The sequence below is a fragment of the Morone saxatilis genome, unplaced genomic scaffold (genome assembly GCF_004916995.1).
Source record: "Morone saxatilis isolate NCDOM2014 unplaced genomic scaffold, NCSU_SB_2.0 Contig6, whole genome shotgun sequence".
Classification (NCBI taxonomy): Eukaryota; Metazoa; Chordata; class Actinopteri; family Moronidae; genus Morone; species Morone saxatilis.
The window spans coordinates 11,016,144-11,031,046 of NW_023340206.1; the positions used below are offsets into that span (position 1 = coordinate 11,016,144).

General features: G+C 41.8%; 2 protein-coding genes across 2 annotated transcripts in view; one reads left to right on the forward strand and one right to left on the reverse strand.

The window, feature by feature from the left end:
• Positions 1-1,266: 1,266 nt before the first annotated feature.
• Positions 1,267-9,613, forward strand: LOC118339743 (protein FAM171B; the record flags this gene model as incomplete). Its single annotated transcript, XM_035677455.1, is given in 8 exon segments — positions 1,267-1,654; positions 3,016-3,249; positions 4,762-4,854; positions 5,175-5,333; positions 5,654-5,824; positions 6,055-6,171; positions 6,283-6,406; positions 6,734-9,613. Coding segments are annotated over 8 exon segments (2,442 nt in total). The 5' UTR covers positions 1,267-1,434.
• Positions 9,614-11,226: 1,613 nt separating this feature from the next.
• zswim2 (zinc finger, SWIM-type containing 2) overlaps positions 11,227-14,903 on the reverse strand; it is a 4,561-nt gene continuing 884 nt past the window's right edge. Inside the window, exons 2-8 of the mRNA XM_035677374.1 lie at positions 14,319-14,359; positions 13,682-13,916; positions 13,128-13,379; positions 12,888-12,972; positions 12,620-12,702; positions 12,292-12,460; positions 11,227-11,972 (exon numbers count right to left, since the gene is read on the reverse strand). Of these exons, the coding sequence (XP_035533267.1) occupies positions 11,250-11,972; positions 12,292-12,460; positions 12,620-12,702; positions 12,888-12,972; positions 13,128-13,379; positions 13,682-13,916; positions 14,319-14,359 (1,588 nt within the window). The 3' untranslated portion in view covers positions 11,227-11,249. The remainder of the gene's footprint in view (positions 11,973-12,291; positions 12,461-12,619; positions 12,703-12,887; positions 12,973-13,127; positions 13,380-13,681; positions 13,917-14,318; positions 14,360-14,903) is intronic.

The window sequence follows — 14,903 nt, forward strand, 5'->3', positions numbered from 1 at the left end:
AGAAAGTTTTGATTATTGACTAAATAAATGAGGAAAAAGTCAAATTGAATGTGAAAAAGATGAAAGGTTAGTTGTTCATTTGCATGACTGCATTAAGCCCTAGTTTTTTCATTCACTTTATTTGGCTGTACCTGCTGCGGTGCATGTACAGACCATAAATATGGAGTCCAGGTGTGTTTGATGCTGCTGGGAACCACTGAGCTCTGCTGGTTGACTCTGGAGGAAGATCAGGGAGAATTAGCTCACATTAGAGTACTGAAAAACACACAAATGAGTTAAGTGATATTTAATAATTGTACACATCATAAATCCTTCTACTCCGTTTAAGTTGATATGTCAGAGTAACAGAGTAACATGATCTCCCATTTGGATTTCATTTAAGTATCTATATACCTGAATATTTAGATACATCTAAACAAATAAATGTAGAAATATAATTGCAAAAAAAACCAGAAAAATGTAATTTTCTCAATTATGGTTTTATTGTTTCATCCATGTGTGTGTTTTAGCATTTTTTTATGTATTTATTAATTAATAAGTAATTATTTTTATCTTCCATATTAATGAAGTAGGTGTTCAGAAGGATGTGAAGCTGGTTTATTTAAGGGGTAATAATTGTCTTGATTGCAATGAAAGACATGGGAGGAGAGAACCACTATACACTATTTTACTATATATTAAAGGTTTAGTTTATGACCTAATAAATCGTCTAAATTCTAACAGGTTTGTTTATGTGATTTGATTGGTGGGTGTCCACATTTTCCTCAAAGCAGTGGAGATATATAAAGAAATATAGACAACCAGGGATCTCAGTTTACCGACAGAGGGCCACGCAGACCCCCGATGATGTAACAGCATCTCCCGTCTTATCAAAGATGACCAACACGGAAAGACCTCTCACTCTGGGGCTTTTTCGTGGTACAGCGTCTCGATTATTATCAAACAATAGTTTCCATTCCTTATGTTGTCTATAAAATGTTAGAAAATAGTAATTTAAATAGTAATCTCAGAAACATTACAGAGCAGCACATATTCCCATTTTAGTATTAGACATTTTTCTTCATAAATGACTTAAACAACTACGCTTTTGTAAGTATTTGCATGTATTTTAGTACCAACAACACGCAAGCTGTGTCATTAACATGTAAGGGCAAAATCATAATGATAAACCAGCGTTGTTTTTTTGTTTTTGTTCCACTGAGTGACACATCTTCTCCACCATAAACGATCTTCGGCCACACACGCCCAGCCTCAGCACCAGCTCATCCTTTCTCCGCGGGGTTTTTCCCCCGTATGTGCGCATCAACGTTACAAGAAACCGTGAGAGGGACGAGGCCTTGCTGATAAGGACAAACCCTGCTGGACCTCGTTCTCCTCCTCCCGAGCTCGTCTCTCGCGGTCCGGTATGTCTTTGAGCCTGCTCCCCCTCTCGCCATGCCCGCTGCTGAACGCTACCTGCCGCCGCTGCTGCCGCTGCTCTTTCTGCAGTCGCTGCTTTTGATTTCGTGCCTGGATGGGCCGGTGAGAGCAGCGGAGGAGGGCGGCGGCCTGCCCTCCTCCTCGCCCGGGGACAATGGCCTCACCTTTGCGGTCGGAGACCCGTCTGCCACCGACCCGACCGCCCCAGGGCGACTCCTCAGCCCCTCCGCAGCAGGTAAACAGAAACAGGCTCTCTGCTGGAGTCAGTCATTGTTAGAGGAAATGGAAATGAGCTGCAACAGACCAAACTGTGTGACTCATAAGTGATTCAGGTGCTGTGCATCATGTTAGGCAGTTTGTTTTTGTTAGGCTGACATCTCTTTAGATAGCGTTGCATCATTGCATTGCTGTTTAGGTTAGGAGGATGCTGCAGTTTCCTTTGGTTTTTCTAGGGCAGAAGCTTTAAGTGTGTTTATTTATAGATTTTAAAATGTACAAAAATGGCACAGAAGGTGAAACTGTATTCAGTCTGACACTTTCACTTTAATGTAACTATTTATGTGAGTGGAAAAATCTGATTCTGAATGCAATGAAGGAAAAGCTGTGTAAGCTATAGGCAGCTAATTGGAGAAAACTTTTACAAGTATATGTTATTATATATGATCTCTTTTAGCTCTTAACTATCCTTAACACCAAGCTATGTATCTGAATGATAGGCTATTTGTATTGATAAGCTATTGGATAGAATTCACAGGCAGTCTGGCCAACAGACTAATAGGATTAAGATGTGTAATGTGGAGGTTTGAGGGATTAAGGTTTTTATCTTTGTGGCCTGAGCAGGTGATATTAATGGGGAATGGTAATCCTGCTCTGCTCTGCTGATACAGCAGGTGAGCCTGTGCTCATCGATGGCCTCTGTTTACATTTGGTGGGTTTACCTACTGTTAATGCCAAATTAAAAAAAACAAAAACAAACACAGTTGAATGCTCTCTAGGAACCCCAGCAGCCACGACGTTCACTTATTAAGCTCAATACATCCATTCGGGGCAAAAAGACAGATACATGTTGTCCTGGAAGATTACATTTAAACTCTTTTCTACTCTTACTAGTTCCTAGTGAATTTGAACTTAAAAACTTTAGCGACTGCTTTCTGATCAAGATTTTAAAAAGACAGAAGAAGGCTGAAAACTAGAGTTGTACAACATAAGTGCAAAATGCATTCGTAAGCGGCCGTGTCGGACTGGAAGAAACATGGCCGGGCAGTGTAGCTTTTCTTCTCTGTCACTTGGGTTTGATGTATTTTTCATTCTCCCACTGATTCAGCTGTGCCTGCCTCATCACTTTTTCATGGCGAGGGAAAGGTTACTGAGTACTGCTGAGAGGAAGTGGTGGAGGCTGCTGGTCTGCATACAGATAGAACACATGCAGAGACATGCAAATAAATACTTGGATTTCTTTTACTAGATCTCCTGTGGCTTCGGTTACATTTTTATCTCAAGGTGATATTAAAAGGGGATACATATAAACAAATCAAGTCTTTTAAAAGTCACAAAGCGACAATTTGAAAGTTTAAATCAAATGACTATTCTCCACAGAGTCCCTGTTCGCCTTGAAGGTCTTGGTAAGGGACATGGTGACCCGTCAGCCGCTGCCGGGTGCTTCAGTGGAGGTTTACGTAAACCACACACTGAGGAGCTCTGCCCAAACAGGGGAGAGAGGTGACGTTCTGCTCTGGGTAGCGTACAGTCCAGTCCTCAGTCTGACTCTGCTGGGCACCATGGAAGGCTACGTCCCCAGCCCGCTGCCCTGGAGCACCACCAAGAGACCGAGTGAGTAACACCCCACAACAGCTATTTTAAACCTGGGACTGGACTGGACTGGCTGACATCTAATGGTGTGAGATGTCTCTGAGCGTGATGTCCACACATTCACACAATCATTGTTTACTCAGGCGACTACCTCTGAGTCATAAGCATGGCTTCTCTGACAGGAGGACAAACAGCCCTGTTGTTAGTCCATTAATTACTTCAAAAGATGCCAAAAATGCACCAAAAAAATGAGAGCTAGAGAGAGAAGTTCAAACCTTGGCTCCTTTCTCACCTCTGCACAACACAAAGTGACAGTAAGCTGCACGCAAGCGTTCATATTAATCATATTCATGGGCTAAATATTCTGTTGTTGACATTCGCTCGTGCTGGAGGTTAACCTCAGCAGCTCCAGGGTCACAGCTGACCCTGAACTCCCCTTGAAGGGAGGCTAAAAGAGGATTGTCCAACAGGGATCGATCGGCTCATGGGGAACAAACACAATTAAGGCATTTGGCTGATCTCTCTCAGAAAAACATGCATTGTTCTTCATAGAGATATGTTTTAGTTATGAAAACAAAGAAAATAATGTAATGGAAGGCTGTTTAAGGTTGAAAAATATTGCAACTAAGGGGAAAATATTAGCTATTTTAAGCACTTTTTTTCAGTAATGCCGACCACGGTATTCACACAACTGCATTATTCATGTTCATTACAGATTAATGAAGTGTCTGCAACAACATACAACTTGTCACTGAGGTTTGTTCATGATGAAGCAATTTATGTTCCCATTGTACAGTGAAGTGTAACCCGACGCCGTGTCCTGTAGTCATTTTATTGATTGTCTCTACGGCAGCATGTAGAGGCAAGAGCTCGGCAGGAACATATGCCTGCCTCAGCAAACTGTCTTTGTCCTGCACCGAATCAAATGCAGAGGGGGGTGGGGGCTCTGTAGCCACACCGATATCGCGCTGGTGTAAAAAGGGGGGCCTCGGGTCTCACTCTATTGTCTGTGTTCCCACTTCCCTCTTGCTGGTCTGAACCAGAGGCAGGGAGGTGGTCTTTCCAAGCAAAGATGGAGTAGGTGTTACGAGGGACGAAAATCAGATGATAGAAGTGTCATCTGTCGAGACCTGCTTTGCTCTGCATCATCAGAGGCGCCTCCCTTTTGTGCTTCCGAGCCAGACAGCTGAACCCTAAACAGAGGCTTCTGAGATAGTGATGCCATCTGCTGGTGGTATTACAGGCCTACAAGTTTACAATAAACAGCTCGTATTCCCAAAAAACAAAGGAGAATGAAGAAGAAAACTAGACCTCTCTCTGCACTTATAATCTCAGTAAATATTTGAAACCGATTTAAAATAATTTTTCAATACTGTCTTTTAAAGAATGATTATTTATAGATAAAGCGGATAGAGAGATTATAACACACTTTTGCCCCTTTTGATCACTCACATTTCCACCTATAATGGAGAAAAGGCTGAAAAATATCAGTGTTTGTGTTTTATGTGTGACCTTTCATTTGTCTTCTTGCAGTTTTCTCTGCTGTGACGTTGCTGCTGCTCCCTCACAGTCAGGGGAACATCTGGCTGTTTGAAGACTCGGTACTCATCACCGGGAAGTTACCTGGTAAGTTTAGAGGCCAGAGTCAATTTACCTTCATCTCAATGAGCAAAGAAGAACTTTAATTTGTAGAAGAAAAGACACTTTACTCTAAATCAGTTCCTTTTTAGGCTGCATTTTAGGATTTAACTGAGCTAAATGTGACAACTTTAACCAGTTTATTTGAGTAGTTTTTGATTTGCACAGATTCAAGTCGAACATTAGAAAGGGATTGACAAGGCTGCAAAAAATGTGTCTTTTTATCACCCAAAGCTACATTGTGTATATAAACATGCTGCTTCATATGCCCAGATTTTATCCAATCATATGCCATCTTGTTTTTACAGACAGCTCCTCCCAACCCAAGGTTAAGTTCCCCAAGAACCTCCTCCCGTTGTCTGACAAGAGTAACATCTCCTCATTGACAGCGTACCTGACTGTACCACAGCACCACCTAGCTAAAGACTGTGCCAACTGCACTCCAGGCATCATCAGCAGCAAATCAGGTGAGCGTTAAACACAGTAAGGCCTCATTAATGTTTAAAGCAGTTGATTCTTAGTCTCTGTGAGGGTTTACTGTTTAGGTTTGGTCATTAAATTGTAGTCTTGGCAGGACATCATTCTCAAAATACACTAAATGGGAAGAAAAAGTGAGCCAACGTGTTGATATTTTGTTGGACACAAGGATCAGTATTTTTAAATCAAGCAGATCTTGCAGCTTGTTTTATGATCATTCCTTAAAACATGGTTATAAGACAATGTTTAAACAACTAAAAGTTTTAAGAATTTACTTGAATTTACTTGAATTTACTCCTCGTGTCTGCAGTGTTCAGAAGCATCGAGCTGAAGGCGGTGGCAGCCATCAATGTCCTGCTGTACTCCGGTGGTGAGGAGCTCCAGGTTCGAGGGCCCATTCAGATCAGCCTGCCCCTGGGACACCACACGCGCCTCAGGGCTGCTGATACTGTGCCTGCCTGGGCCTTTAATCTGAAGACTGGTACGAATAAAGAATTACACTGCAACTTAAGACTGACACATGCTTAATACAAGAAAAAGAAAAGATTAATAAATAGAGAGATCTAGCATTTGGAAGAACATAAAATACAAGTTCACTTTCTCTCTGAATTAGGATCTTAAAACTGACTCAAGCCTACTCTTTAAAGCACATAAACGCAATTAAAACTGTACAATGACATCAGGTAAAGCTAATCTGTACGCTGTTTGAAGGTGCCTGGGAGAATCAGGGTCTGGGAATAGTGAGAACAGTTGGTGATGAGCTGGTTTGGACCTACACCGCTTCCCATCTGGGCCACTGGATCGCTGCCCCTCTTCCCTCACCAAACGGTACACAACTCATCTGCCTTCATGAACTTGTGAAAACACAGGTTGTGTAGCGGTCTACTGGCTTTTGTATTGATAACTGTTTTCTCTCCATCTATAAATCTGACCATTTAGATTACCTGGGACATGGAAGCTCTTTGGATTTCCTATCATACCACAGCTACCTGTTGATGGGAATACTGGGAGGAATGCTGGTTTTAGTGATTGGACTCCTTTCCTTGCTGCTGTGTCAGTGCGGGTGAGAAATATCCTCAGAAATGTTATTGTTTAGAATTTATTTGTGAGTGAGCGTCACAGATATACTTATTTTCAAGATGAAGTAAAGTTGCCAGGCTTTAAACAAGGTAAACACAATTCAACTGACTATGACACTATATCAAATACATGTTAATAGTTTATTCCACAGACCCTTTTAAAGAAGGTTCTGGTAGGTAAAAATAGCATCTTAAAATAAAAAATGGCAACGTGTCCCTTTAACTTGCCCTTAATTGGCCTAACATGTTTGGAAAGCAACACTATGAAACTGCAGTCCATCCTTATTCAGTTCTGTTCATTCTTTATACAGAAGTTCTCATCGAGAGCCCAGGAGGAGGAGAGCACGCTTTTCCAAACTCACAGTGGTGAAGAAAGACCAGACCACCTCCACCCACATGGAAGAGGGTTTACTGTTCCGTTCTGGTGACAACAGCCTCGCTTCCTGCAGTGTCCAGTGTGAACCCTCGTCCACGCCGAGGCACAAGGCCAACTACAACATCTATGTGGAGGATCCAGGGAGTCGCCCGGCTGCTGCTTTTTATGAGAACATCGCCGCGGATCGGATCAAAGGCCCACAGCCGTCATCTCACTACATCAACAGTGAAGAGGTGGCTCGGCTTCGGGACAAGTCGGAGCAGAACCGGGCCAACATGAACTCTGACAACTTCTTTCAAGACAAGCTGGTTCATATCTACAACCAGCCGCTGGCTATTATTCAGGCGCCGGAGCTTTTTAGTGCTCAGGAGCAGCAACTGTCAGGCTGCAAGTCGGCTACTTTCCCCCGCAATGCAGTTGAGTATGATGCTCACTCAGAGCCTGCAAATAAAGACAGCTACACCCAGACACTACCCAAAGTCCCTCACCACCACTCCCAAGGTGGGAGCAGCCCGCAGCAGAGCAACCAAGATGAGCCCCAGCCTCTGGAGACTCCTCCCCAAGGCCAAGGCCCTAACGCAGGCGTGTGGGGACGCTACAGTAACCTCCTCGAATCCTCCGTCTCTGTGCCTGGGACTCTTAATGAGGCAGCTGGTATGGAGGCCTTCAGCAGTGGGCATGGCGTACCCAGCGAGCTGCAGGGGATTTCAGAGCGCACCTTGCTGGAGCTGACCCGGGGCAAGCCCTTGTCTTCTCACCCCAGGGCCTGGTTTGTGTCCTTAGACGGGAAGCCGGCCGCCCAGGTTCGCCACTCTATTATTGAGCTTCAGGGCCGCCACCGCCCGCCGAGCAGCAACGACACAAGCCTGGACTCTGGGGTGGACATGAACGAGCCTCTGCAGAACATCCGTGAGACAGAGCGTGACAGGCCTTCGATCAGGGCATCTTCCCTGTCGCACCACAGCCGAGGGGGGCGTTACAGTGAAGAGCAGGACCTGAGCAGCAGTGAGAGTGGCACGACAGCCACCTGTACACCGGAGGACCCTACCCTGAGGAACATTTTAGACGGGAGCAGCGGGGCTATTCCCAACATTCCTGAAGAGCGAGACGGGATGGATACATCCAGCGCTCAGGAGGACAGCGAATCGAGAGGTACGCCGCCTCCACGTCGCCTGAGGAAGGTGAGGGAGAAGGGGAAGACGGAAAAGAGGAGTGCCAAGCATGTCCGTGAGGGGAGACCTCTGACCAAGCGAAGTTAGAGCATGGCAAACATCGAGACAAGCATTTTTTCCATCAGTGCTTAATTTAAATGTCCACCGTTTACCGTTTCACCGATTTTGAGCTATTTTCATCACATGATGTCACATCAGTGCTGAGTAATCCAAATTAGTTTTTACCACTTGTGCTCACACAGGCATTGTTGTTGTTGATTTATGTAATTGTACAACTTTGCCAAAGAATGCATAAGCTAGCTCAAGAAGTAAAACAGGATCTATGTCATGTTCAAGCATTATGTAGCTGCTGTTAAGACGAGTTTGTGCACCATTGTTCATCAATTTCTCGAATCTGAAGATCACCAGCGAGATTCTTCACAGCAAAATGTCCGTGTGAACACGATGTCCCATTGTCCCCAGTACTGGCATTATAGAGGGTGCCTTCTTACTGCCTGTAGTCATTAAATGTGATTACAAAAGGCACGGTATTTGTCTATATTTAGTAAAATCTGGTGAGTTTGCAGGACGGACACAGATACAGGTCTATGTGTAGTGCACTTATCCTCACCATAAATGCCTGCTGTAAATTAAATAAGATATAGAAGCTTTCCCGGTTTTCAGTGCTGACATCTTGTTTCAATCACATTGCCTCATTTTGCTTAAAAAGAAACTCTGGGGTTCATGAAAAGACTTAAAAGTTTTTAACTCACGACATGAAATACTCAATTATATCAGAGTAAAATGCAGATGAACATTTTAAAACTAAAGCTGCCATTTTGAAGTTGTCACACCTCATATTCAAGGATTTAAGCCTACGGTTACTTTAGAATGCATGAAAATGAATGTTTTCTCGTGTGTATGAAAATATTTTGTGTTTTAATGTAGAGCTAACATTACGTCATCGTAGCTGTCAGATTACCTGTGGACTGAATGATTCATTTCATTGTCTAGTCCTGAAAGGAGTATTGTGCTGCCAACTGTAACTACTGTAAGGAACTATTGTAACAATAGTACCCAAAGACTTCTACACTATGATTACCCGTAAATACATTTCAAACCACATCCAATGTCTGAAGCAACTGATGGTACAACCAGCTACTGTTAACACACTGAGAAAGAAGTAATTTCTGATTGTTTGGAAGGGTGCTGTTAAAATTATTAAAACTGCACAGCTGATGTCACAATTTGATATATTAATTCATATTAGCAATTCACAGTGTTAAGTAAAGGAGGCCAACGCCCTCTGTTTAGTCTCTCAAAAGATGTGCATATTTCGTTTTTTAATAACATTTAGTATTATCCCTTGTAATTATTTCCATACATGCATTCGGTGCCTTGGAGTTTTGCATTCACAACATGTGGTTCCAAACCTCTTAATACGTTTGACAAAAATATATTTACTTCCTGATCAACATGACCTTTTTTAAATTTAGAGATATGACTGAAGAAAGAAAGATGTTTTTAAACTGATCAGTTGAAAGTGTGAAGATAATGGTGATGAACATATGGTCCCCAGAGTGGTCGTGGCTCTAGGGATGGCACTATCAGTCCGCAGTTGGTCGTTCACGCCACTACACTGGTCCAGACTGAAATATCTCAACAACTATTTTATGGATTGCCATAAAATGTTGTCCAGACATTCAGGGTGCCCAGACGATGAATCCCTCTGACTCTGGTGATTAAACTTCCTCTAGCGCCACCGTGAGGTTGACATTTGTGGTTTTGTGTGAAAGACTATTGGATGGATTTCCTCATTCTGAATTGTAATAAGCCAGTCAGGTCAAATTTAATTTTGTCCAATACTAACTAATATTTATTTACAAAACTACATTCCCATCAGCCTCAGCTGTTTACTTCTAATTAACAAATGTTAGCACTACTGTGGTTAAGTACAACCTCACAGAGCCACTAATATGGGTGTTAACTCTTAGTCTTGTTTGGTTTTAAGCAATTTCCAACAAATATGTATACAGAAGTATTTTACTGAGGTAAAATGTAAAACAACACATGTATGCCTGCGTTTCATATCTGTCCTCGACTAACTGACATGGCAGCTTTTGTCTTGAGTCAAATAAAGCACACCACACTTTAATATGAGCCCATTTGTTACACTGGCACAGCTTTCCCACAAACCTATTGAATTTTCAGTGTGTAAATACAACAGTGGCAACACTACAATAACGAATACCGACATCATTGGTCATTCATGATAAAGTTTGGCAAAACACTCACCATGAACACCATAAAGTGGTTCTACTAGCAATATTTACCATGAATTAAAATTTAAAGAGTAACTTGCAGCCACATTTTTGCTATATTTAGTCTTCCGTCATGGTACTACTGTAAATCTTTCACAGATGAGTTCATTTTGTATGTATAAGGCTCGATTCAGCTACCTTCATGTGTTCTTTTGTATGTACTGTATATAGTAAAGCAACATTTTATGTATTATGTGGCTGTGATTTAATTTATTTTGTGCTGTTTTTCTCCCATCTTAAAGCAAAGGTCTGAGAGGTGTGTCCACTGAGTGAATTGAATGACAAGGTTTTGAGCCAGTGTCATATGAGAGACGTTATCAATATTCCTTTTTTTTTTAAGGTTAGCGTAAAGGGCGAGTGTCTTTTCAAGGGAGTGTCTAACAAGCCTGAGCTTTGTAATTTTAAATGTAGCAACAAGTTGAGCACTTAATCATTCAGTATGCTTACAAATGAAAAATACTTTCTCCTGCTAGTCATCAGCTTGAAAATACAGTATATCCCAGCTTACTCAACAACGCGAGGAGTAGTTTGTGAACACTTTGTGCTGATAATTCTTGACAAGCAAATCAAACCTACTGCCACTCCATTTTTAAAGTGATTTTGCTGAATGTATTTGTATTGATTTTAATGTTCTATAGTGTGCTCCTCTTGTGTCTAGCCATTGAACTTCACGGGCTTTTGTTTCTTTCAAAATGGGCACCTCTTGTGTTTACCTCTGTAATGATAGTAGTGTTATTAGTCTTGCCTTTTTGTGCACTAAATTAATAAAGTTACTTGATACCAATTATTGTTCAGAAGCCTCATTCTTTTACCAACTTGGAAGTGTGCATTGGATGAATACAGAACTTAGATTTTAGACATATGACACAAAAGCATAATTTCACACAGCTGTAGCGTTTCCACAGTCTTTATTGATTTCAAGGGGAATCTGACCGAATCCGACCTGGTGGTAGGCGGTTAAAAACTAACTGTAGTACATTTAAGTGTCTGTCTCCCTCTGATGCTGTGTGTTTATTAAGACTCCAGTCATTCTTAGCTCTGAAGTGAGTCTGTTTGTTTCTTTAATGGTTGTCATGCTTGTCCTTTTGGGTTGCAGTCGAGACCGCCTGGCAGGAGAGGCCAATGTAGCTGTGTGCTCGGGCTCTGGTCTAAATAAACCTACGAAAAGTTCCAGCTGAGGTTGCTCTCTGATTTTTGCCACTGCAGAACACCTGTTAGGTGAAGCAGGGCTGTGTTTTCTTGCTGTATTTTTTGAGGAATGTGCACCGGAGTCAGATTTACTTCGGTGATCAAATGTGGAGCTGCCTTCAGGAATATGAGAAGTTTGTTTTCTCTGCAACTCTCTTTTTCCTTCCTTCGTCACAGTGTCTGCTGTACCTATGCACAAGCCTTGAAACCTGCCAGTTATTAACTTTTGCTGGGTGTTTGAAGTTACTGAAGAGCCTGTCAGCACCTCTAAGTTCAGAGAACCGTGTGAGGGAGTGACTTTAGTGTTCCTGTCCCGCAGTGCCACTCCTGGAATAAACAGGTCCTTAAAGTTCATTTCTGGTCGTTTGGCAAAGTCACTGAGAAGGCAGGAAGCCGACTTAGGGGAGGTCTTCCTTTCACTGGTTCTTCTAGTCAAGGGATTATAAATGACATATCCATCCAAGGGGCAGGAGTTGGACTTCTGCAGGATCCCGTCCACACAGTCTGTGTGGAACTGAAGTGTGAGTGAAAATGTGAGGAGGGGAGGCGAGAGAGGAGGGGGTTCTGTGAAGTTTTTCTTTTTACATTTGTTGAAATCATTATAATTGTAAAGTTTTACAATAAAAATACAAAGGCTCAGCAGTCAGTCTGATATATAGTAGTTGATGTACTTCACAGATTCATAATAAAAGATATTTTGAGTTTGAGTTGTTGATTTGAATAAAGTGCAGTTATAAATTATTATCCTGTGAGTTAGTGTTGAGACATAATGTAACAATATAAATCTGATTTCTTAAAGATGTGATATGCAAGGACACAGTGAAATGTTTTACCTTGTGATGGCAGGGCAGAGTTCGGACACGCTGGCCCAGGACAAAATCCTGCAGACAGATTCGACACTGTTGTCCCTCATCCAAGAGACGAGACCCCAGTCTCACCCTGACCACAGGTACACACGCCAATATATTTTCTGGTAGAGGGTCTGCAGCTACAGGTATGGTGCTGAGTAGGAAGATGCGAAATGGTGAGCAAAAGAATCTTATTATCTGTAAATAGTGACAGTTATTCTTACTCAGAGGTTTTTTTGTTCTACCTTTTTGAGTTAGTGTGTAAACTGTAAGGAAAACAAAGAAGATTTTCTGGATGTATTAAATAACTCACCTGTCACTCGCTGGCTGAGAGGTCGCTCCCTTTGGTTCATCACTCAGGTTCTCTGTCACAAGGTGCCACTTCTCTCTCCTTTTCTGTTTGAGGTCGAACCAGAGTTTTTATTTGGCAGTTATACTCCAAGATGATGGAAAATGCTTGTTCATTAAAACTAAAAACAACCGAAATATGACGATTTTAATCAAGACTCGTAGTTGGTCATATTTAAAGCCTGAGTTGGGAGCATAACTGATGCAGTACAAGTATTATTTCAATAGCTTACTGTTCGTGTAGCGAGTGGATGTTGTGTGTGGCAGCCCTTCTTTGAGCAGTCCTCACATAGATAGAAGTAACTGCAGACTGTGCATCTGAAAAGATGATAACAGGGATTAAAGAAGAAGACAAATGTCAAATACAGCTACTTAATATAAGCTACAAAGCCACAAAGACTCAAACTGCTTATGATACCTAGGTTCTTCTACATTTTTAAGCCCAAACTTAGTTATGATTGCTGCTTGCTTACTTGAAACATCTGCCAGTGACATGGGAGATCCGGCAGCTGTGACAGAAAACTCCCAGGTGTCTGTCTGCCTTCTCTCTTTCAGCGGCGGTGAAGAGCTTTGCTGCATTTTTCACCTGCTCCTGGAGTAACTTCAAAGAGCTGAAGTCCTCCCTGCACAGAGGGCACTTCACTGTTTCCTCCCTGTCTGAGAGTCTCTGGTGATCTGCCCACACTTTCATGCAAGAGATGTGGACGTTATTGCCACAGCCGAACCTGGGAGAGAAAAGGAGGGTGCAGAGTGCAAAAATAAATTTTTTTTTAATATTATTTCTTTGTGTTTGAATGAAATGTCCTCCTCCGGGAATATCAGGAGATTTGAACCTAATTTTACAACATCCGCAGATGTGTGCTCGTGGGTTCCACAAGCTGTATGTCAACAGCTGGAAATGCTGTACAGGGTCATGTTCTGGCCAGGAGTGCAACAAAAGTTGACGAGAACATCTTACATCATCCTGAAAACATGACTATACGGACACAATAACAGTGTAAAGCCCCGACCACAGCCGCCTACGCACCTGCAGTAAGACACAGGCAGTTTTTTCTCCAGCAGCTCTTCTTGACAGATAGGACACACATCCTGGGCTTGGATCACTTTCCGGCAGACACTTCCAGCCTCCTGGCCCACGACTGGTTGGCTCGGGGTCCGAGAAGCAGCAGACGGATCATTTTCCGTCCGGTGGGCTTTGGTGTGGTGCAAACCGTGGAGCACCTCCAAGATCTGTCTCTCCACAAGTCCATGCTGAAATGAATCTAGAGCAGAGTTATTTTTAACATTGCATGTCAACAGGAGCACACGTGCACCGGTGGGTCACGAACTCTACACAGGAAAGGTTTTAGTGTTGAAACCTGAAATACGCACACAGTGTAAAACAGAATCCGTTTAACTCTAGTTCATTAAATCAGCATTGTGGTGTCCAAATAAAACCGGTTTAGAAGCAGTTTTATCACTGCTCTCAGGCCAAATGTGAGGTGTAATAAGGGTTTTGATGAACTTTCATTTTTTCAAGGACTGTACTTTTAACTGTGTCATAAACAAATCAAATTAAAACTAAACCTTAAACTGGAAACTCTTTTTTCAAGTATTTTTTTAACAACGTAACTGAATTGAAAGGTACAGGATGTAATAAGTGCAGCATTATTAAAACAACTTACATTCATGTTCTCTGGGAAGTCTGAATTTCCGCAGTAAAACCCTGTAAAGATTAGTGGTTTATTCTAGAGTTAAAAAAAATGTGAATATCACTGATACACAAACATAAATAGACCTGGACATCATAAGAATTTCTAAAATATACTTTAGTTGTGTTTTAAAAAACTAAAAACCTTCTTTTTGCACTTGTGCCTAAATAAAAAACAAAGAAAAAGCTACAAAATGTATTTTAATTCAGGCGATATTTGATCAAAAATGTAAGAATGCAACTTTTATTATTTTGTAGTTTTATACTTTGTTCAACGGACGCAATTTGGTCAGTGTTTAAAAAGTACTGAGATACTATTTAGTCCTGCAAAATGGTAAAGTTTCCAGCAGATTATGTCGAATTTCTGTACTCGTTTTTTACATAAACTGCAACAAAGTTCAAGAAAAAGTTTTCTCCTTGAACTGTTTTATGTGCTACCCAGTCTTACGGATAAGTAAAACTCTGGTGTTCATCCCACAATGTCCACATACATAAAAACAAATGAATTAAAAAAAGGGATCACTCTTTAAAACATCTCCTTTATCTCTTTCTGTATGTT